Raw genomic sequence first — 21,342 nt, 5'->3', positions numbered from 1 at the left:
TGTTTGGAAATGAAAGAAATACTATACACATGAACCAAATATTATCCTTTTAAAACTGATTATTCCTTGTTAGAAAAATTCTTTCTTTGTCTTTCCTATTACCCACCAGTTACTGCACTCCATGAGGTGTTAAATCTGCATGAGGTTTGAATGGATAAAAGCATAGTGAAGAACTGGAAGCTTTTTTTTTTTTCTGGTCCCATCATCAAAGAGAAGTCCAAGAGGCCTGTAGAAATCAAACTTTTAACAAAGCCCAGCTGGCCACATTGTCCTAAAGTACTCCAGGCCATCATTACAAGTAAGCAGGTGCAGCTGGCTAAATGTAAATACACTTGTGGGGAAGCACTGCTTTTCACTTGTGCAATATTTATCAGACTCTGCTCTTCCTTTCCCTCTTTGATTTGATGGGACTAGGAGGTTACTCGGAACTTAGAGCACAGACACAAGGGAGAAGTCATGACACCACTGACCAAAGAAATCCCTAAATTCATGTGCCTCAAGGCTACTTCTCACCAATTTTTAGAACACACAGTGAGATAATAATGTGCCATAAGAGCTCTTTCAGGTCAAACAGTAACAGTGTACCCTGGGTCATCCTGGCCTTGAGGGGGAGGTTTATAGATGCAGATTGCAGAGTGTTCACAATGGTTTGATGGTAAATCTGCCCATGATTATAACATATGTGAAGGATTCAACTGTCCTTTCCTCCAAAAGAACATAAAACCTCCATTCTCCAACTTCAAGAGGAGGTGTTTCCCGACCAGCCACTCTAAATGATGCCTTGCCGACTTCTGATCCTGCACTTAAGACTCTTAGAAGCTGCCACTCTTGATCTCACAAGAAGAAAATGGACAAACTTCACACGAACAACCCTTCTTAGATCCAGGAGATCCTGGAGGTCACAAGGAAAGCTAGTGTCTCCACAATTAGGAAAGAGAAAAAAAGATGGCATTTTGAAATATGCCCCAAATATTCTGTTCTTAATAAGGCCTGTACTAAACAGAAAACCTATTTCACCAGAGTCTAATGCAAAGACACAAAGAACAAAAAAGAACCTAGTATTTATGAACCAGTTAAAACTAATCATAGCTGGCAAACTGTTCATTTAGGAAGCTCAGAGGACACTAAACTTGATAAAAAACAAGGGTATCACATTCAAACTACAGAAAATCAGAGACAAGAGAATATATTAGGAAATGACAGAGAAGAAACACATCTTAGGTATAAAGAAACAAAGATTTGAAGTAAATTGGACTTGTTTCCAAAAACCACACAAGCCAGAACAGAGTAGAGTGAAATATTTAGTTGTGAAAGTTAAAAAAACACTCTCCTGGAATTCTTTGTAAAGGATAATTATCCTTCAAAAATAAAGGAGAAATAAGGACTTCTTGAGACAAAAGTTGAGGAAATTTGTCACGATTATACCTACTTTGAATGAAATCCTCAAAAATTTAACAGAAAGACTGTAAATGATAAAAGTAGAGCATTATAAAAAGTAAAAATGAAGGTGAAATATCATTTACATTTCTTATAATTAATGTAATAAATGACACTTTAAAATAATATTAGCAACAATGTGTTTGGTAATGCAAAACTTATGGACAAATGAAATAAGTGACAGTACTGTGATGAGGGACAAGGAAGGGGAAATTGGGAATAGTGTGTTAAGAGCTACTTGCACAAATGAAGTGGTATAGTGTTATGTGGCAAAGGAGATGGCTTAGTTGTAAATGTATGCTGAAAACTGAAGGGCAACCACTACAAAATGTTTTTCAAAAAATGTGTAACTGACATGATAAGGAGAACAAAAGGATCTGAGTAAATGTTCAATATCAGCCAGAGAAGACAGAAGAAATGGTAGAAGACAAAAAGAAAAGAGCAACAAGGGTAGAAATGAAAAACAGGAAAAGGTTTGGTAAATATTTATCCAGCTGTATCAATAACCACTTTAATCCTCAATGGTCTCAATACAATTGAAAGACACAGTAATATCAGATATCAAAAAAGGGAATTATATGTTGTCTACAAGAAACCCACTTTACGTATAAAGACACAGATAGATGAAGGGTAAAGGGATGGAGAAAAGACCATGCCAACACTAATCAAAAGAAAGCTGCCATAGGTATATGAATTATAGACAATACAGAATTGAAACCAAGGAAAATTCAGAGATAGAGGGGGCATCAGACACTGATAAAGAGGTCTATGCTCCAAGAAGGCACAGCAGCAACCCTTCATGTGTACCTGTGTAACAAGAGAGGAGCAAAATATATGAGGCTAGAACTGAGAGAATGACAAGAGAAACAGATGAACCTAGCACTATCGCTGAAGAATTCAACACCTCTTATCATGAATTATAATCTCCATTAGGCAAGAAATAAGGAAGGATGGAGGTGAACTGACCAGCACTGTGAAACAAACGGATTTCTTTGTAATCTACAGAATACTTCATGCAACAGCAGAAAATATATTCATCTCAAGTTCAAATGGAACATTCACCAAGACCAACCACATTTTGGAACCCCCATGAGTCCTTCCTACAACTCGTACAGCCAGTGCAGATCACTGCATGACAGAGGCTATGGCAGAGCCATCAGGGACTGTTAGAGCAGGTGACAATCGATCTGGAATACTGCAGTAGCTAGAAGGGACATTCATGTAGGTGTCGTGCATCATCCCACCCACCTGCCCCAGCAGCTCGCCTGACTGGACAGTCCACAAGGCCCCACTCCCTTACGCCTTTGTGACAGTGGGTGGGTGGCTGCATGGTTCAGAGGAACCAGCCTATGCTGGTGGCTGAAACCTGACTCAACTGGCACCTTTGCATTTAAAGAGAACTTTTTCCCTGGAGACATTTTGAATCTCAACCACTATAATATCCAGATCTAAGGCAACTGATTCCTATTTTCACTGTTATAAGCAAATCAGTTAATCGCTATGTGAATGTTAGATGCACCTGGAAACTCTTCCCCCACCCCCAGCTTTATCAAGGGATAACTGAACAACACAATTGTCTGTATTTAAGGATTACAATATGATGATTTGATATAGGTATAAAGTGTGTACACTTGAAATTGGCTAAGAAAGCAGATTAAGCCTTCTCACCACATACACACACACAAAAGTGAATACCCAGGACCAGAATTGATAGGACATATGGTAATTTTAGAGGTTTTTTGCTTTTGTTTTTGTTTTTTGAGGAAGATTAGCCCTGAGCTAACATCTGCTGCCAATCTTCCTTTGTTTGCTGAGGAAGACTGGCCCTGAGATAACATCCGTGTCCATCTTCGTCTACTGTATATGTGGGACGCCTACCACAGCATGACGTGCCAAGTGGTGCCATGTCCGCACCCAGGATCCGAACCTGCAAACCCTAGGCCACCAAGCGGAATGTGTGCACTTAACCACTGTGCCACCAGGCCAGCCCAATTTTTTTTAGGTTTTATATCTGAGAACTTCCCAGACCTTTTTCCAAAGTAACTATACCATTTTATATTCTCACCACCCACGTATGAGAGTTCAAATTTCTAAATATATCCTCAACAAAACTTGTTATTATGTCAATTCCTGACTCTAGCCATGCTACTGATGGTGAAGTGGTATCTCACTGGGATTTTGATCTGCATTTGCTTGATGACTAACAATGTTCAGCATCTTTACATATGCTTTTGACCATTTCTCTACTTTTCTTGGAAAATAATGTATTCCGATCCTTTGCCATATTTAAACAGAGCTATTTGACTTTTTATAACTACGTTTTCAGAGGTCCTTAGGAATTTTTGATACAAGTTCTTTATCAGATAGACGATTTGCAAAATTTTCCTCCATTCTGTGGGTTGTGTTTTTACTCTCTTGCCTTAAAAATTTTATTTTTAATTGTGGTAATAAACCGAAAGCATAAAATTTACATTTTCACCATTTTGTAAGTGTATAGTTCGGTTGTAGCACGTCAGAATTTGCTTTCTTTTTAAAGCTGAATAATACACTATTGTATGTATATGCCCAAATTTTTCAATCCATTCGTCTGTCGACAGGTACTTGGGTTACTTCCACCTTTTGGCTATTATGAATAATGCTAATGTAAACACAAGGGGACAAATAGCTGTTTAAGTCCCTGCTTTCAATTCTACTTCAATTCTCAAAAGCAGAATTGCTAGTTCAGACGGTAATTCAGTTTGTACTTTCTGGAAGAATCGCCATGTTGTATTCCATACCATCAACGATTTCCAGCGATAGTCCACAAAGGTTCCAAAGGGTGTTTTCACTCTCTTGATGGTGTTCTTTGAAGCACAAAAGTGATTAATTTGATGAAGTCCAAATTACCTTTTTTTTTTTTTCCTGTTTTTGCTCTTGGTCTCTTATTTAAGAATCTTTGCCAAATCAAAGGTGATGAATTTTTCCCTATATTTTATCAAACTGTGTTATCATTTACTCTTATGTTTAGGTTTTTATCCTTTCTGGTAAATTATTGTATGTGGTGTCACGTAAGGATAAAACCTCTTTCTTTTGCATATGGCAACATTCCCAGGATATGACCCAAGAAACCTGGTGTCAATTCAAAGACAGAGGCCAGGAGCCCTCTCACTTTCTCACCAATTGTCAAATGACATGAGAGCAGACCTAGAGGGAGTTTTCTAACTTCTGACTAGGTACCAGTGGCCTATGTCCTCCTTCCCCATCCTTCCTCGTTTCCAAAGAAGGAACCCAAGGTGGTAGAAGCAAGTGTTGCACATGTAGCAATCACAGTTAAGGAAAACTGCACAACTGTACAAGTGAAACTGCACAACGATGTAAACTATTATGAACTCAATAAAATAAATAAATAAGAGGGCCATTCAAGATTAAAAAAAAAAAAACAGCACTGGGAATAATCAACCCTTCACTAACTAGGTTTTCTATAGTTTTCAGTCCTTCAGGGCCCTGTGAAATTGACATTGGGCCATTTTAACTACTAGATTTGTGGGGCAAAGTCCCTGGGGTCCCAACTTGTCAAGCCAATTTGTAAGCGGCAAAGACTTCCTTTAACTCTAATTCTTGCTCATCGGATCAGAGCTTCCCAGCTCACTATGGGATATTTTAGGACAATGGGTACTAGGAGCACAAGGAATTTAGGCAAAACCATAGTTCTGATGGGAAAAGAGTGAAACATTTGTCCTATTTGTCCTCTATATTATATTCATTGACACCCCTAAGATCATCAGGGGCACCTTCCTTAAATTTAGTGGAATCCCAAGTATTACTATAATTTGACACATATTGATCAACTGCTTGAATGTTTCTGAATTAGTGCATTACATCGGAGAGCAAAATTAATTCAGAACCGATGTTGTAGAGGCCCAAAAGTCAAGCAGTGTACCTCTATCTGTTTTGATATGTAAACTCTTTTAGTATATTCTGGATTCCCAATTGGGTCAAATTGTGGACCTTTGTTTCAGTATTTTATCTACTGTTTCCTTCCTCCTGATCTTTCCTGTTTTGTTTTCTTCATCATGGATACACTGCAGGAGAGGGAGTGCCTCCCTACCCTGCTATTTATAAATTTTTTCCACCCAAGAGCCTCAAAACAGTGCCATCAGGGTTAGGAGCCTCCCCCATGACAACTGGTTGCTTTATAGAGTTTAAACTCTGGGCTTAAGTCAGGTTTGAACTAATCCCTTGTGCCAGAGAGGTGCCATGAGTGTGTCCCCTATAACCCTCTAGGTCAGGATCTTTGTGGCAGTAGAGGCAGCAGCAGCAGCAGAGGTACTGAAGGGGCCTGGGGAGCCCTCTGGTGTTAGGAGTGTGGACTCACCCCGCCACCCACTCCCTGCCTTTCCCCATCTCTTCCCTTTTTTTAAAATGACAGCTCTTTCAGGAGTGACCATCTGACGGACCCACCTCTGGCAAAGTGTATAGTCCCTGTCTACCACCTGTCAAATAAAAATGGCAAGTAATAGGGGCTGACCCCATGGCCGAGTGGTTAAGTTCGCGCGCTCCGCTGCAGGCGGCCCAGTGTTTCGTTGGTTCCAGTCCTGGGCGCGGACATGGCACTGCTCATCAAACCATGCTGAGGCAGCGTCCCACATGCCACAACTAGAAGGACCCACAACGAAGAATATACAACTATGTACTGGGGGGCTTTGGGGAGAAAAAGGAAAAAAATAAAATCTTTAAAAAAAAAAAAAGGCAAGTAATAGGATATATTGGAATATATGAGGAAGCCATTTTGGTGTAAACCTAATTCAGCCTGACCTTGTCTTTCCAAAAGGGCCTGACCGAGGCCATTGAGCATGCCTTGTATATCTGCTTTAGAGATTCCCTATGGCAAGAGCAAAAGACCCTTGAGATAAAGGTGCAACTTCCCTCCTCCTCCCAACATTGGCGTCTCCTTAAGGATTAAGCAGCTTTCCTTAGGCTAGAAACTGATTGCTGCGCTCACCTGTGACCGCCAAGCTTGAGACAATAGACTTGCCTCCTGCTACACCCACGAAGATAGCAGACCCCACTACCTGCTGTGTCCATCAAGCGCTGTGCAGACAGGGCAATCTTGTGACTGTTGTGGGAGGGACATTTCAATCATATGTGAAACACCCTCTTTGAGGGTATATAACCAACCTATGTACCCCCACTTCTTTGGAGTGCTCTGATCCTTTGTGGAAAGACTCTCCCGGGTTATAATCCTAAGATTTAAGCTCAGAATAAACTCACCCAAATTTTCATTTATAGATTGGTTATGGATTATTTTCGTAGACACACCCTATCCCTGGGGTATGTCAGGCTACCAGCTTTTGTCACAGTTTCACTCTGACACACAGATAAATCCTTGCAAAGACAGTGACTCAGGACTCATTTAAGGAGGCCCCAATCCCACAGTCCTGCTCCCAAATGCCTATAAATTCTTGAAACTGCCCACTCTGCTCAGCTGAACCTAGAACTGAGGTTGGTGGGTCAACAATGCAACACGGGGCAGCACAGATCACCGCACGAGCTTCCCAGCAAACAGCAGCCCACAGTGCATGTCACCACCAGGCAGCAGAGCAGGGGAGCAAGTCAGAGCAAGAGAAGACAGACCCACGGGTGGGGTCATGTCTGGACATGCTGCTCAGGGCGCCAACTGTTATGGTCCCTGAAGAGGGGTGGTTCCCTTGTTGAGAGTCACGCCAGGGTGGCACACACACACACAAGGTAGGAAAAGGCTTAGGACTCACATAATAGAGGTCTGAGGGGAGGGCAGGGCCAGCCTCTCAAGCAGCTCTGACAGGGCTCAGAAAGCAAGGAATGGAGCCTGGCCTGGGGCTTCACTGGGCCTGGGGGTGGGGCCGGGGCAAGAGCTCTGCACACAGGCAGGGGCTGGGGTGGTGGGAATCTCCTGCCTGCTCTAGAGGAGAGAGCACCCAGGCTTCCTCCTCAGCTTGTCCAGGTGGGGGCACAAGGGGAGGAGGGTGGGTGAGACCTAAGCTGTGAGCAGTCACCCAAAAATGTGGAGTCTGACTGCTCCTTACAAGGACAAAGTGGGTAAGAAAAATATATATTCTCGATGGATTTATACAAAGACACGAACAGGAGGCTCAAAAACGATCAAAACTGTATATTTGGGGGTGGCTGGCGTAAAAGTGCTGGAGGAGACTAGGACATGTCCACAGCAAGTCATCGTAAGTAAGACTTTGCTGTCTTACAGATTTATTTCAAATAAACAGAGATATTTATATTCTTTAATTTTAACTCTTGTACATAGGAAACCATTGTAAGATTTAATTCCTTTAAACACTAATAGATACAAAAGCGTAAACCATGCAGAATAAACTTTTCACATCTCTGAGTAACAGGACACGCAGCACCCTGGTCCGTCCTTCCCCTACACCCCACACTCGGGATATGTGCAGGGACGAATGGCATAATATAAGGCAATCAGGTTTTGTGCTTAAACCCTTAAATGTACCGGATTTTCAAAGATTTACATCAGTTTTTAGAAGTTTCCCTCACATCAATTAAAATAGCATTTCAATTGTTTTAGCCTTTCAAATTTCTATGTTCTCTGCAGACATGCACATAGAAAAACTGATCTAAAATGAAAACATTTGCTTGCTTTCCTCACATCCTCTCTCTCAATCAACTTACAGTCTCAGGGCCCGAGTGCTAAGGGAAACCAGAGCCAAAGGGCTGCACTAGTCCATCGATAAAGGGATCCAAAGGAAAGAAATACAAATACTGGAATCAGCTCAGATGAGCAGCCTGCTTCCCACAGGACAGAAGGAAAGCCTCAGTCAGAAGGTCCCATGTTCCTCACTCTCCTGGTGGAGACAGAACCCTGGAGGGGGTCAGTCCCTGGAGAAGGAGGGGAGGGCACCTGAGCAGCCACAGGAAGGAGCTCTGGGAGCCCCACACACCCTCCTCTCCCCAGGGAACAGTGCACATGCTCACTCTCTCAGGCTCCCTTCTCACAGTGAGGAAACTCAGCTGGATCCAGTTTAAGGTTCTGACCCAAATGGACCCCACATTAATGGGCCCTAATCCAGGACCCAGAGCTCCTGACTCTCACAGACTTTCTCAGTGTAAACAAATCACTCTCTGAGTGCAGCTACACTGTGGATGCAAAACTCCAATTACGTCTAGAAACAGGCCCAAGGAAACCAGTGACAACCTCAGAAAGGGCGTCACTCCCCACCCCATGAGCACGTGCACCCCCAGCTTTCCAGGGCTCTGCAGCTCCTCTCAGGACAAAGGCTCCTTCCATGGCGGTGTGAGCAGTAGGACACCTGCAGGGGAGGCTCCCCAGGAAGGACAACTGGGCCTTCAAGGCCTTCCCTCTGCAGGCCCAAGGGCCTTAGCTTAGATTCACTGCCCTCAGGCCTCTGCCCCCACTGGAGTTTTTTGGACCACCAGCAATATTTTAAATACACGAAACCCAGGGTTTGAGGCAATCCAGCTGAAACAGTCAAACCAGTCTTTATGTGGAAATGAGGGAAGAAAATTGTATGGCAATCTGCTAGCTCTAAAAGAAATCCCACAAGAATGTATTGCATTCTGGAAACAAAAATGATGCTAATATAGTATTACTTCCATGACAGTAAATTTTTAAATAAACTATTAATTCTACTTCACACTTCAGGTCTGCAAGTCTAAGCCCTGGAAATCCATTTGAACTCCCCCAAAATAAAAGAACAGACCTCAGAATATTACTGCCCTGGATGGGAGGAAAAGAAGGAAAGAAGAATCTAGTACATCCAGTGTAAAACTGGAATGTCTTATTTTTTCTGAAATTCACCTCTTCCTTCTTTGGAAATATTTTATATCATGTTTCAAGTCATGTTGATTAAGTTTATTTTTATTCATTGGAAAACTGAGACTAAAATACAGTGAATAAATCTTTTAAAGGTGACTAATTCAGGTAGGGACAGTGCTGACAGGACAGATCATCCAGGAAACTTTCTCAAGAGGAACCTGCACCCAGAGGACTTCCCACAGGATGTCTGCGCCCAGGAAGATCCTGGGGAGACGCCCCAGGATTTCACATAACGTACTTCCAGGTGGTTAGAGGCTGCTTTTCACTCATGTAAAATATCCACACACACAAAATAAATCTTTTTAAAACAGCCATTCATTGACTGTGAGAAAATGATAATTAAAATATTGCGTCTGTTTCAAATACAACAAGGACAAATAGTTGATAGTAATGCTGTGAATCAGAGGCAGGACGCTGGCATCTGGGAATTTGGGGAGCGACTGGAAATTCAGGCATTTGTTGTCAGCCCGAGGAAGACCTAGACTGCGGGACACGGTCGTGGATTGAGCTCTGCTCCCCAAATCCATGGAAAGTTCAAGAGAAAAAGGGTTTCCCCTGGGGAGAAAGGAGGCCCTGGGGACCCCAAAACCGCAGCCCCTCCGCGCACGGACCCCGGAGACCGACGCCCGACTGTCCTGCGGGCCCTCCCGCGGGCCCCCCACCGTCTGGGACACGCGGGGCTGCGGGCGCACAGCGGCCCAGAGACGCTCCGGCCCAAGTCGCCGCGCGCAGGGACCACAGGACGCCCGGGGCCCGGCTGCCGGCCCCGCCCCCACGCTGCGGCCGGGGGGGCCTGAGGGCCGAGCGGCGCCACCGCGGACTCGGGGCCGCAGAGTCCGGAGGGGACCGCGGGAGGCCGGGCCCGCCCCGCCGCTTCCCACCAGCCGCTCCTCCCGCGTCCTCACCCCGGGGCCGCACACTCACCATTTCTAGGACTCCTGGGTCCCCTGAGTCCTTCCTAGGACCCCCACGGCCAGTGCAGGTCACAGCGGGATAGAGGCTGCGGCAGAGCCACCAGGACCGTTAACAGCAGGAGACAAACGACCCGGAGCAGGGCAGAAGCGAGAAGGAGAGTCCACTTTGGGCCAGACACTCTTCCCCCAAATCCTGACTCCAGGCCCCAAGTCTCACCATTTCTACGTTTCCTGCGTCCCCTGGCGTCCTTCTTGCAACTCCTGAGGTCGGTACCGGTTACAACTGGACAGAACAGGCGGCAGAAGCACAAAAAGCCCTTTACTGGCGGGGAGACACGGTCCCCAGCGCTTCTCGAGCAGCAACTTCCGGGGGGGTCGGAGCTTCGCCCCACCCACCTGCCCCGGCGCCGCCTCTGATTGGACAGTTCGCAAGACTCGCCCCCTTGTGTCTGAGTGACAGCCCCTGAGTTTAGGTGTCTGAGCAGAATGCCAGCCAGACCTCGTCCTCTGCAGGGATATTTGCATTGAAAGGTAGTGTTGGGAGGGGACTCCTGGAACTGCGATCCTTCTTTACAAACACACAACTGAAAGTCACCTCACCACATGCAATGATTACTCTCTCTCTCTGTTGATCTTTGTTGACAACTGGTGTCTGACAAAGTTTTGCCAAAAAGGTACACAGGCGCAGATACTGTGACCAGGGAGTGTACTGAGAATCTGATACAGACTAACATTATCTGTTGAGTGTTTGCAGACAGAAAGTTCCAGGAAGAGCCTAACCACCAAAGGTTCCCACAAACAGGCCAGCTGAAGCCAGTTCTAGCCCCCTCAAGTTGCTCTGAAGTAAAATGTCCCTATTATAATCTCGTCAACATGTTAAATTCTCCTCCTCTGGGAGGGACCAAGCAGTCATTTCTAGATCATGCTATATATGTAGTAGCGTGTGTACATGCTACCCTTGAGACTTAAAGGAACATGACTGTTAGGCAACAAACGTGATCTCCTGCCTTTTCCGTAACTGAATATTCATGAACTGTGCTATGATCTCACAATAAACGGACTCCCAAACCCTTGTTTGGGGAGACACTGCTTGGGAGAGATGCCCGGAATTCTCCCCTGCCTGTGCAAGTAATAAACCTTTCTTCCCACTTTTGCCTTGCTTGTGCTTTTTGGCTCGAGAATTGACGAAGAGGTGAACCCATTGAGTTCAGTTACAGTATCAGGGACGCATTAGGTGACTATCCTTACAACACTTCAGCCAGATTCAGAATAAGGGCATTGGGAGCAAAAATAAGCCATTATTTCAGAAGAAAAGTGACTTCTGGTTATTCAGAATAGATAAATTTAGAAAATGTCTCTGACATCAAAATATTTGTATCCCAAGGAAAATATAAACAGGAGCTCTTTCTCACGGTAGTTAAATCTCTCTGTGGTCATGACCCACCCTCACTTGTGGTTACACTGCTTAATCCAACTATAATGAGACTTGTTAGACTACTGGTTTCGTCTAAATAATCATCTCACTGATTGGTGAGTCTGTGATACTACAGAGTAACGTTCATTTTGACGATATTGTAATCACTACACGACAGGCATCCTCTCCACGTAGTCTGCACAAATACCATATCTGAACACTTCCTATCCCAATTCCCTGAGGAAATGCTCCCTTTCTATACAATCTGAGTCAAACAGCACCACTCAAGTCCACCTGAACTTCAGCAATAACTTCACCATGGACTTCACTTCACCCACGGACAGAAGTATTCCTGGAGGCCATCTGACAAATGCAAAGTGAGGGGCAGGGCCAAAGAACTATACTGATCACAATGAAAACAGAAGAGGAAGGCCCAGGGGCAGGTCTGGTGGCGCAGCGGTTAAGTGTGCGTGTTCTGCTTCTGTGGCTCAGGGTTCAGATCCCAGGGGCGGACATGGCACCGCTTGGCAAGCCATGCTGTGGTAGGCGTCCCACATATAAAGTAGAGGAAAATGGGCACGGATGTTAGCTCAGGGCCAGGCTTCCTCAGCAAAAGAGGAGGATTGGCAGCAGTTAGCTCAGGGCTAATCTTTCTCAAAAAAAAAAAAGTTAAAAAAAAAAGAATAGGAAGGCCCAATTTGCAACTAGTGCTCATCATACAAGGGGGAACATTGCTGGGCAGTGGCATCGTCAATCAGTCATCCATAGAATGCAGAAAGAAAAGTTCTGTGGGTATTTAGCATCAGGCATTGAGAGATGCAGAAGATATTTCCATTTCATTATCTGTTTTTCATCTTCCCTTTAAGAACTATCTGGAAAATAATAGTCTAGAAGCAGATTTCCTGGAAATCACTCTGATTTCCTAAGTCAGGAATGCCTCTGTTTTGTTTTGGTTTTTTTTTTTGGATCCTTTTTTTTGTGAGGAACATTGGCCCTGAGCTAACATCTCTTGCCAGTCTTCCTCTTTTTCTTTTTCCTTCTTCTCCCCAAAGCCCCAGGACATAGTTGTACATCCTAGTTGTAGATCATTCTAGTTCTTCTACATGGAATGTTGCGACAGCACGTGTTGATGAGCGGTGCATAGATCTGCACCCAGGATGCAAACCCCAGGCTGCCGAAGCTGAGGATGTGAACTCAACCAATTGGCCATGGGGCCAGTCGCCCAGCCTCTGTTTTTTTGCTGCTAGCTCCTTGTCTTCACCTCAAATAAAGGGCGCACTATACTAAGAATGTGCATTCGCCTGGGGAGATGCATGAGTCTGGCTCCACTCTCACACACTGTCAGAAACATGATGCTGAGGAAACTACATTTCATCACTGCCCCCCCCCCGCCCCCCCCCCGCCCCCAACTTCATTTGCATCTGTGGGAACTGTACAGTTTCAGTAGTGGCCCCATCTGGGCAGAAACCGGGGATGTGCTTCCTGCACTGATGAATTGATAAATTGTTCTGCTTCTCATAGGTAACATTAGGGCCAGTCTGGCTTTCTCTTGGTGTCACATCATGGTGCTCTCAAAGGTCCTTTAATCGCTGTGGTGGGCACAATAGACATGACGCCTTAAGGTTGTCTTTGCTAATAGCATGTGGTTCCTGTCCTTCTCCATCATGGCAAACATGAGGGCCAGGATACACTTAGAGTGTTGGTGCATCCACCTGCACTAAGGGAAGCCCATGAGAATTCAACAATATCCTACAAGGTGCTCGTCTAAGCCAAAGAAAGAGCCCCACTGAGGAAGCATAGGGAGTTGTTTGTAGGTATGGAGAGAGAGATTTTCCATATGACCTTGAAAAATGACCCCAATGGAATGAGTTTACCCAAGATTCAAGAAGCGAAGGAGGTCACTGAGAGGATGTGACCACTGGTTGACACTCCAGCTGGACTTGGGCAACTGGAGGCTCCTTACACACGCCCCTGTCCTGGGAATATACATTCCACCCACTGTTCCCAAACTAAGAGCCATTCCAAGGATGCAGCCTGGAGAGAATAATGTGTTGTTGAGACCATCTGGACCGTAGATATTACTGAACCCCATTAAAGCCTCTATATAAACTTTTAAGATTATTGTGGGTGGGTGTGGCAGTACTACTCTCATACCCAAACCAAGTGCATCACCAAAAAAACGACACCCCTATTTCTTTTGCGAATATTAATGTAAAAATCCTCAACAAATTCTAGGAAGCCCAAAACAGCAACATAAAAAAAGATTTATACACCATGACCAAGTGGGTTTATTATAGGGATGAAAGGTTGGGTTAAAATATCAAAATCTATTAATGTGATAAAGGATATCAAAAATCAAAAATTGCAAGATAGACTGAAATCTATCAATGAAATCAATAGACTCAGGAAAATAATTGACAAAAATCAGTACTCTTTCATAATTAAAACATTCAGCATAACAAAAATAGGAAGATATTTCCTTACTTCATAGTGAGCATGCGTTGAAATCCCACAGCCAATATTATATCTAATGGTGGAAGACTGGAATGCTTTCCCCTGAAGAGGAGGAACCAAAGAAGGATGTCTCCTCTTGCCACTTTGATTCCAGAAAGTACTGGAGATTTTAGCCAGAACCATTAGGCAAGAAAAGAAATAAAATGGATGCAGATTGGTTGGGAAGATGTAAAACCGTCTCTACTTCCAAATGAGCTATCTTGTCTAGAGGTTCAGATTATGTCACCTCAGAATATGGCACATTGGCATATTGATTATTTTGAATTACAGGTGCTTGAGAAACAGCCATTGCAAGAAAGACACTCTGGCTCTCCTTTGTCCCCTTGAGAGCAGGAGATGACTTTCCAGCTGATCTGTATGCTGCTTGAACCAGAAGCCAGCCTTATCATCTGAGACAGGGCATTTAGGGCTGAGAAGGCTGTGTAAACAAATCTTGTTGTTTCCTCACCATTTACTACCTCTAGCCCAAACCCCTCAGCCTTGTCAAGTCTTCCTCAATCTATTGTTTCTTGGTGTAAAGGGCATGAAATCTTCCTGCTGTGGTTACTTCTTTGAGTCTCACCTTTTTGGGGGCTCCCATACATAGGTAATTAAATTTGTTTTTCTTCTGTTAGTCTGTCTTATGTCGCTTTAATTATTAGACCAACCAAATAACCTAGAAGGGAAGAAGGGGAAATTTTTCCGCACCTACATTTGCATACAGAAAATTCTGAGAAGTATACCAAAAAACTGTTAGAACTGATCATTGAATTCTGCAGTGTTGTAGGATACAAGCTCAAAACATAAAAATGAATTGTATGGGGCCAGCCCGGTGGCGCAGAGGTTAAGTGCACACATTCTGCTTTGGCGGCCCAGGTTTCACCAGTTCAGATCCCGGGAGCGGACATGGCACTGCTTGACAAGCCATGCTGTGGTAGGCGTCCCACATATAAAGTAGAGGAAGATGGGCACAGATGTTAGCTCAGAGCCAGGCTTCCTCAGCAAAAAGAGGAGGATTGGCAGATGTTAGCTCAGGGCTAATCTCCCCCCCCCAAAAAAAAGAATTGTATTTCTATATATTTGCAATGAACAATCTGATAATGAAATTAAGAAAATAAATGCATTTACAATAGTATTGGAAGGAATAGGATACATGGGAATATATCTAACACAAAGATTACAAAACAAATGCTATGAAAACTACCAACATTATCAAAAGAAATTAATAAAGGTATTAATAAACTGGAAAATGTTCCAATTACATGGATCAGAAAACTTACTGTTGAAATGTCACGTCTCCCCAAAATTATCTGAAGAGTGAACATAGCACATAATCCCAGCTGATTTCTTTATCAAAATTGGGAAGTTGGTTCATAAATTTATATAGTATTGCAGGGAAACAGAATAGCCAAACCATTTTTTTTTTTTTTCAGAAAGATTCACCCTTAGCTAACATCTGTTGCCAATCTTCCTCTTTTTTTATGCGAGCTGCCACCACAGCATGGCACTGACAGATGAGTGGTGTGGATCCACTCCCAGGAGCTGAACCTGGGCCACCTAAGTGGAGTGCCCTGAATTTAACCACTAGGCCACTGGGGCTGGCCTTAGCCAAACTATTCTTGATAAAGAAAAACAAGCTGATTGAACTAATATTTCCTGATATCACCACTTTGTACTAAGCAGTGGTCATCAAGATAATGTGGTGCTGACACAAGGTTAGACATACTGATCTCTGGAATAGATTGCTATTTGAGAAATAAACCCACTGTGCCCAATCTATGCTCAATTGATTTTTTAAAGCGCCAGGAATGGGGAAAGAACATTCTTTTCATAAATTGGTGGTGGACCAATTGTTAGCCACATGCAAAGAAATAGGTTGTACACATATCACACCACATACAATAATTTACCAAGAAGGATTAAAGACCTAAACATAAGTGTAAAACTATCACAATTGATAAAACATAGGAAAAAGTTCCTGACTTTGAATTTGACAGAGAATGGTTAGATATAACACCAAGAGCAAAAAGGAGGGGGAAAAGGTGATTTAATGACTTTTGTGCTTCAAAAGACACCAACAAGCAAATGAAAACAGGGGTCGGCCCTGTGGCTGAGCGGTTAAGTTTGCGGGCTCCTCTTCAGCGGCCCAGGGTTTTGCTGGTTCGGATCCTGGGTGTGGACATGGCACCGCCCGTCAGGCCATGCTGAGGCGGCATCCCACATAACACAACCAGAGACACTCACAAATAGAATACACAACTATGTACTCGGGAGCTTTGGGGAGAAGCAGAAGAAGAAGAAAGAAAATGAAAACACCCTTTGGGACTCTTGTGCACTTTTGCTGGGAATATAAAATCACGTTCGTGGGAAGAAAAACAACATGGCAGTTCCTCAAAGAATTGGGAACTGAGTTACCATCTGATCTAGCAATTCTACTTCTGGGTAAGTCCTCCACAGAATTGAAATCAGAGACACATGTTCACATAGCATTGTGACATGACAATCTGCTCACACCCAAACTCTGGACATTTAGATAAGGACCTGGGCCTAGATTTCCCACCATAAGTTCCCAGTTTATTTTCCCCAGGACAACTTTTTAAATAACCATTTAGAGCTGAGCCAGTGAAAAATTACTAACCTCCGCTCCAACCCCCTTATAAGTAACGGGTGCTTGTTACCCGGCTCTCTATCTCCTACTGGCTCTTGACCTGGAACAGAGGACAGCCTTTCCCCTGGCTCATTGCACCCCTGCCCTCATTTCTACAATCGAAAAGTAACAAATCCTGTGACTTCACATGGGTGTATCGTGCAGGGTCTTCAATCAAAAGACCCTGTGGTTTTCACTTCCCCAAAGTGGGAGCTCGGGTGCTGAGGGAGCTCCCTACTGACCCCATGTGCGTGGCCTGTGCTTCCCCATCCAGCAGGTCATAGCCTGCCTACACTGAATTTAATACACCAGCTCCAGCTTCTCAACACATTACACAGTGCACTCCATTAAAGTGTACAATTCAATGGTTCAGTATATTCACAGATGAAGTTAAGCTAAGTATTTGATGAGAAACTTGGGTGAGATTATGGGATCCTTGTACTTGTCGGGCCGTCTTTTGTAAGTTTGTCTGAACTTGTCCAGAATTATTAACATACATGCAGCAGGTGGTGCCCCTTACAGGACATCCCCCTCCTCCCTTGGCCAATAAGTAATCTAAAGGTAAACAGTTATGGAAACCATCTACACTAAAGAATCCTGTTGTTGCATTAAGGCCTGGCTTTGATGTAATATCCCAGTGCATTCAGCCAGGGTGGCTGACAGGTTGGTGTTTGCCTTAGTAACGTGTTATGGCATGCCCCAGGTGCCCACTCCAGGTGAAGATAGTAGCAGATCTACTCCCAACATAATGGGGATGAACCCTGCATACTTTTGATGTGAGGGGGCTGGAAGAGAGATGAACTGGGGGTGCTGCTCAGTGTTTTATAAGGGTAGCCCCAGGGAAACTGTCACAAGTTCAAAAATAACAGATGTAAAACCAATGAATTACCAAAGTAGTAATTAATGAATGTGGATTGTGCAGATGTCTAAGACGGTTTGCAAACTAGGAGCACTCAAGCCAAAACATGGAAGGAGGCTCACGGGGGCATTGTTACAAAGCAGCTTATAGAGAGAGAAAGCAGCGACTGTTGATTCTTCACGGTGATTGGTTATAACATTAGAATTTTCTTGATTGGTAAAGAATTGGTCAGTGGTTATCTGATATCAACCTTTGGAAACAGTGTAAGTTTTCTTATGATTTTCAGAGACTTGAGCAAGAAATGACCCAGGTCATACTCGTTTTGCAAAATAAGTTAAATTAAGCTTTACTTGTGTGACTAAACTGGTTTTATCTGCTCAGGGAATTTTCAAAGTTGGTCTCTGTTTTTTATTTTAACAAGACTAAAGTAAATTGGTGCGAACAGACAGGATCCCCCAGGGGCCATCAAGGAGGCAAACACATGGGAGGATGAGGGATGGAGATGTGCACATCTGGAGAGCCATGTATGTGTGATGGCCCCGGGGCACTGGACACACAGTGGACAGAAACTCTTTGATCAGGGAAGATGAAGTAATGGAGGTTCTCCCCAGGTGGCTGGGCCTCACGGCCCAAGACCATAGGGATCGCACCCCTTGGGAGGAGGTGTAGGTCATATTCATCGATGTGGTATTGGTCCTGGGCAGATAAGGGAGATTATAAAGGGCATGTTGGGGCTCCTGCCCGGTGGCACAGACTGTATTGCCAAGTGGCCTGCCTGACTGTGGTTGAGAACCGTAGAGAGCAGCCGGTCAAGCCACAGGGATGCAGGGGGTGCCTTCCATTGAGCAAACAATTAAGGGTCAACAAATCAGCCTGGTGGGCCACTAACTTTGGAAAAAGATTGGCCTGGTAACATGCCTAGCAATTATGACAGCCCCAAAATAAGATCTGATTTCTGTGCATTGTATAAAAATACGAAGAATGTTGGAAGGCTTGAATGGGAGGATTGTGAAGCCTTGAGTGGTGACTGTGGGGTAGGGTCCTTTAGGGTGGTGTAGGGAGGTGACCATGCAGGTGTGGTCCTGGAGGGTGTAGGGGGGATGCTGTGGTGGTAGCAGCATCTGAAGCTGGGGAGGGGTTCAGAAACTAAGTTCACTAACTCCAAGTGGGACTCATAACGTGGACCAATGTATAGGGTGTGGTGAAGGCAAGCAACTGAGTGATGTGTTTAAAGGGGCCCCTGTAAGGTTGTGAGACTCCACACATACCTTGGCCTTTCAAAGCTCAAAGGTGCAGAGGAGGGCAGCCTGGCAGGGAGAGTACTGCCTCACCTTTGAGCAGCAAGCATTGTAGTAAGCAGGAGGGCCTTGGAATAAACATATAGTTAGTTATGCAAAATGCCATTCAAGGGGGTCATAGGTAGGGAATTTAGATAAACAAGCATTCAGTTCAGCACCCAAGTCACAGGGAGTGCTTGCCATCATCTGGCGTGTCTTCCTTGGTGTCATCTCTGGCATAGTGGAAAGTTGCTTAAGCAGAATTTGGCATGAATTTGTGTCCCACCATGTCATGTGCTGAGGATTGTCATCTTCAGCATTATTGCAGGTAAAGGGAGCCATTCCAGAGGGGGATGGTCCTGCCAAGTAGCCACCCAGGAGGGAAACTGAGGGGCCAAAAGACCAAACAGGGTTGTATAGATTTGAGAAGCCCTGATTAAGTTTTGCTTCCACCTTCAGGAGCACCTACTGGTATCAAGAATTCTTAGTAAATTTTAGGGGTCCTCAGTGGTGCACCTTCCAAACAATTGGATGGTGCTCTCTTTTGAGGCATAAGAGGTCTCCATCCATAAATAGTAAAGGTTGGAGGCACATGGGTAGCCTTGGTTTAAGGAAAACTTAGTTACATGCTCCCAACAGTTAAATATTTGGCCCTGTATCACCAGAGATGGTATATATTGGTGGATAGGCTTAAGCCTATCAGCTATTAGTGTTAAAATTTGAGTACGAATTGACCAGTGCCCAGAGGTCAGGATATTGGTGACCATTTTGGCAGCATTGGTGGCCTTTAAGCATTTGGGCCATTGGTCTCATTTTAGAAGGTTTGAATCAACCAACTAGTATCCATACCTGGTGGCATTTGCATTCTTGTATTGAATACATATAAAGACCTGTTATAACATAATAATAAAAAGTCAAATAATTCAATTGAAAAGTGGTGAAGGACATGCATACATATTTTTCAAAGAGAGATAGGCAAATGGCCAAAAGCATATGAAAAAAATGCTGGACATCACTAGTCATCAAGGAAATGTAAATCAAGACCTCAGTGAGATACTGCTTCACAAAGACTAGGGTGGACAGAATCAAAACATGAGATAATATCAAATCTTGCCAAGGATGCATGGAGAAATTTCAACCCTCATACATGGGTGATACGAACATAAAATGGTGCAGCCACCCTGGAGAACAGTCTGGGAGCTCCTCAAAAATTAAACCTAGAATTACCATATGATCCATCAATTCCTTTCATAGGAATATGCCCAAGAAAAGTGAAAAACATGTTGGAAAAAAACTCATACATGGGTTTTATAGCAACATTATTTCTAGTAGCCAAAAGGTGGAAGCAATCCAAATGTTCATGAACAGATGAATAAAATAAACACATTTTAACCATCCAATAGAATATTTGGCCATAGTAATGAATAAAGTAGTGACACAAGGTCCAACATGGATGTACCTTGAAAACATTATGCTAAGTTACTGAAATCCATCCCAAAGGCCATATATTTAATTATTCCATTCACAGGAGAGACCTGAATAGGGAGATTTATAAAGACAGAATGTACATTAGTGGTTGTCTAGGGCTGGGATTGGAGAAGGAAGATGAGAAGGTTGGGAGTGATAGCTAAAGGGCAGAGCAGTTGCTTTTCGGGGTGATGAAAATGTTAAAAATCAGCTATGATGGGGCCAGCCCCATGGCCAAGTGCTTGAGTGCGTGCACTCCTCTTTGGCAGCACAGGGTTTTGCCAGTTCGGATCCTGGGCACGGACATGGCACTGCTCATCACACCATGCTGAGGCAGCGTCCCACATGCCACAACTAGAAGGACTCACAACTAAAAATACGCAACTATGTACCGGGGGGGGCTTTGGGGAGAAAAAGGAAAAATAAAATCTTAAAGAAAAAATATCGACTGTGGTGATCATTTCACATTTCTACAAATATACTGAAAACCATGAAAACGTGCACTTTAATGAGATGCACTGTACAGTATGTAAATTACATCTCAACAAAGCTGTTCAAATAAATAAAGAAATGTCTTAAAAATTTTGCAATGTGAAAGAATTTTGCAATATGAACTTAGGCATATGAGTATCCAGGTTAATCAACATATCCATCACCTCACAATGTTATCATGAGTGTGCGTCTCTGTGTCTGTGTGTGGTGAGAAAGCTTAAGATCTACTCTCTTGGGGGCCAGACTTGTGGTCATGTGGTTAAGTTCACATGCTCCGCTTCGGCAGCCCAGGGTTTTGCCAGTTCGAATCCTGGGCATGGACATGGCACCACTCATCACGCCATGCTGAGGCAGCGTCCCACATGCCACAACTAGAAGGACCCACAACTAAAAATACATGACTATGTACCAAGGGGCTCTGAGGAGAAAAAGGAAAAATTTTTAAAAAAAGAAAAAAAAAGAAAGATCTACTCTCTTAACAAACTGTAATTACACAATACAGTGTATGTATAACAAA

At 43.8% G+C, this 21,342-nt stretch overlaps 1 protein-coding gene across 3 annotated transcripts in view; it reads right to left on the bottom strand.

The window, feature by feature from the left end:
* Nucleotides 1-21,342, bottom strand: part of LOC100065264 (zinc finger protein 709) — a 124,332-nt gene that overhangs the window by 3,012 nt on the left and 99,978 nt on the right. The window contains exons 1-2 of one of the 3 annotated variants that reach the window (XM_023645346.2): nt 10,394-10,566; nt 10,187-10,262 (exon numbers count right to left, since the gene is read on the bottom strand). The exons of 1 other annotated variant lie outside the window; for it this stretch is intronic. In XM_023645346.2, the coding sequence (XP_023501114.1) occupies nt 10,187-10,189 (3 nt within the window). In that variant the 5' untranslated portion in view covers nt 10,190-10,262; nt 10,394-10,566. Of the gene's footprint in view, nt 1-10,186; nt 10,263-10,393; nt 10,596-21,342 lie in introns of those variants that run through there. One more of the 3 variants, XM_023645347.2, reaches the window with a different exon arrangement.

The sequence above is a fragment of the Equus caballus genome, chromosome 7 (genome assembly GCF_041296265.1).
Source record: "Equus caballus isolate H_3958 breed thoroughbred chromosome 7, TB-T2T, whole genome shotgun sequence".
NCBI lineage: Eukaryota > Metazoa > Chordata > Mammalia > Perissodactyla > Equidae > Equus > Equus caballus.
The sequence above is the reverse complement of the archived record's forward strand: the minus strand, read 5'-3'. Positions and strand labels throughout refer to the sequence as shown.